The following is a 2,015-nucleotide window of genomic DNA, read 5'->3' as shown; positions in this document are numbered from 1 at the left end:
GCCTCCTGGGGCTGCCGCTCAATGCACTGCAGGTCGATGGGCACGCAGGCCCGGGCCGCCTTCTCGGGCAGCGGGTCAGTGTCATCCTCTGGCAGGCCCTCCGGCTTGCTGGGCGGCTCCACCTCCAGGAGCTCGGGCTCCAGGTTCCGCCAGCCGGGCGGGTCTGGAAACGGAGCACTGGGCTGGGGGCCGGTTCCCCAAGGCAGGGTGGCAGCCTCACTCACGGTGCTGTCTAGACCATCCTCAGTCCCCTCTCCAGCTGCGGGAGACCCGGCTGATGACTCCACTCTGGGGGACTCAGCGCCAGGGGACTCAGCCCCGCTTTCCCCCTCGGGCTGCCCGCCATTGGGGACCAAGGCCTGGGGCGCGCTCTTCTCGGGGGCCTCAGACCCCTTCACCTCCAACAGAGCCAGGGTCTCGGGTTCCGTCATCCTGGGGCCTCGGTTCTGGGGTCTACCGTGAGGTCATGTCACCCTGGAGGTTAGCAGAGGTAAGTTTCGTCAGAGGGCCCCGTCCTCTGGCCCTGAGGACGGGTGGACGAAACTGGAACTCTGCAGGGCAGCCAGTCTCGTGGGCTTTAGTCCCCTCGGGAACCTTTGGGAGGACATGGTGTGGCGGAAGGTGCTGGAACAGGGAGGTGGGAGAGCAGTGAGCAGCTGACATGGAGACACCCTTACGACATCGAAGGCCATCCAGCAGGGGAGGGTGAGTCCGGGGGCACAGGCCTTTGGCTGGGCCAGCCCCCGCCCACGCCTTCTACCCCTCCACCAAAAACCCCGGGGTCATGGCCACCCCAATGCAGGACCCGGAGGAAGGAAAGGTACCTAGAGCTTTGCCCAGAGTTGCCACCGACCGAGGACCTCCTCGGGGACACAGAAGCCTCCTCCTTCACCTTCGAACCTCCCCTTCTCCCTGCAGACCCCGCTCGGACTCTTCCTGGCAACTGATACTAGTGATTTGCCAACAGATCTGTCCCCAGGAACTGGCGGCATGAGTACACCCTGTTTTATCGTTTGAGCCTGGGTACTTGGGCAGCTTCCAAACTCCTCACAAGCCCACCCTGGCCAGCTCCAAGGGCCCGGGTCTGTGCACTCTGCCCTCGAGGTCCCGTGGCAGCTGCCCCCCTGCCTCCTCTCCGGTCTCTCCTCCCCCTGCCGTCTGTTCTGTCCCACTGCTTCTTGATGGGGCTGACCCCTGCCTCTACCTCCGCAAGGGCCCCCCACTCCTTGACATTCGGATCTTTGACACCCTCTTACTTTCCATCTGGAGAGGCAGAGGGTCCTCGCAGCGTCTGGGAAGGAGCCGCCCAGCTCCCTTCTGGCTGTGCAAGTATTCCTCCAGTCTCCCTCAAAGGGAGACCTGTATCTCCAAACCAGTCTGACCAGAGCAGGTGGAGCCCAGATTAAAGGGGCAGGTCCCGCCCTGCTGAATCTGCCGACAGAAAAAGCATGGGCGGAGGATGTCATCCCTCCGAAAGTGGGAGTGCAGCTGGGCATAGAAATAAGTCTGAGTTCTAGCAAATGGGAAGTGTGGGAGCTCCCAGCTCAGGAAGGCAGAGGGGGACCATGGGGTTTGTGCATCAAAGAGTGCTTGGTGTAGTTTGGACTACCCAGAAAAGAGTGGAATTTCTACACTTACTCATTCGGTATTTATTGAGCACCTATTGTTAGCTAAGGCACTATTCTAAGCACAGATCATCCAGGAGACAAGATAACAGGCAAGGTCTTTGCCCTTGAGGGGAACAGATCATAAAGAAGCCTAGCAACTAAATCAATAAAACAATTTCAGTAGGACAAACCTCTTGCCAAGGTGCCATTGGAGCTGAGATGTGAAGGGAAATCAGAGTGCTCCAGGCAAGGGGAGGGACCGTAAGCCAAAGGCCAAGGAGTGGGAAAGACTGGGCTGTTTAAAAAACAGACAGAAAGAAGGTCGGCTGGGACCAGAACCGTAGTGGCGTAAAGGGAATCTAGTTCCCATTACAAGGAGTCCACAGCCTCTGCCCCCTAACACCTTGC

General features: G+C 59.6%; 1 protein-coding gene across 1 annotated transcript; it reads right to left on the bottom strand.

Annotated features, from left to right (window-relative positions):
- Positions 1–2: 2 nt before the first annotated feature.
- Positions 3–1,626, bottom strand: LOC105310757 (transmembrane protein 79-like; the record flags this gene model as incomplete). The annotated part of the gene is made up of 2 exons (XM_011386871.2): positions 1,257–1,626; positions 3–474 (listed from the first exon to the last, which is right to left on the bottom strand). A coding segment is annotated over exon 2 (429 nt), but the record flags the coding sequence as incomplete, so codon positions are not given.
- Positions 1,627–2,015: the final 389 nt, after the last annotated feature.

The sequence above is a fragment of the Pteropus vampyrus genome, unplaced genomic scaffold, assembly GCF_000151845.1.
Source record: "Pteropus vampyrus isolate Shadow unplaced genomic scaffold, Pvam_2.0 Scaffold10884, whole genome shotgun sequence".
Classification (NCBI taxonomy): domain Eukaryota; kingdom Metazoa; phylum Chordata; class Mammalia; order Chiroptera; family Pteropodidae; genus Pteropus; species Pteropus vampyrus.
Note: the sequence above shows the minus strand (reverse complement) of the source record. Positions and strands in the feature narration are given on the sequence as shown.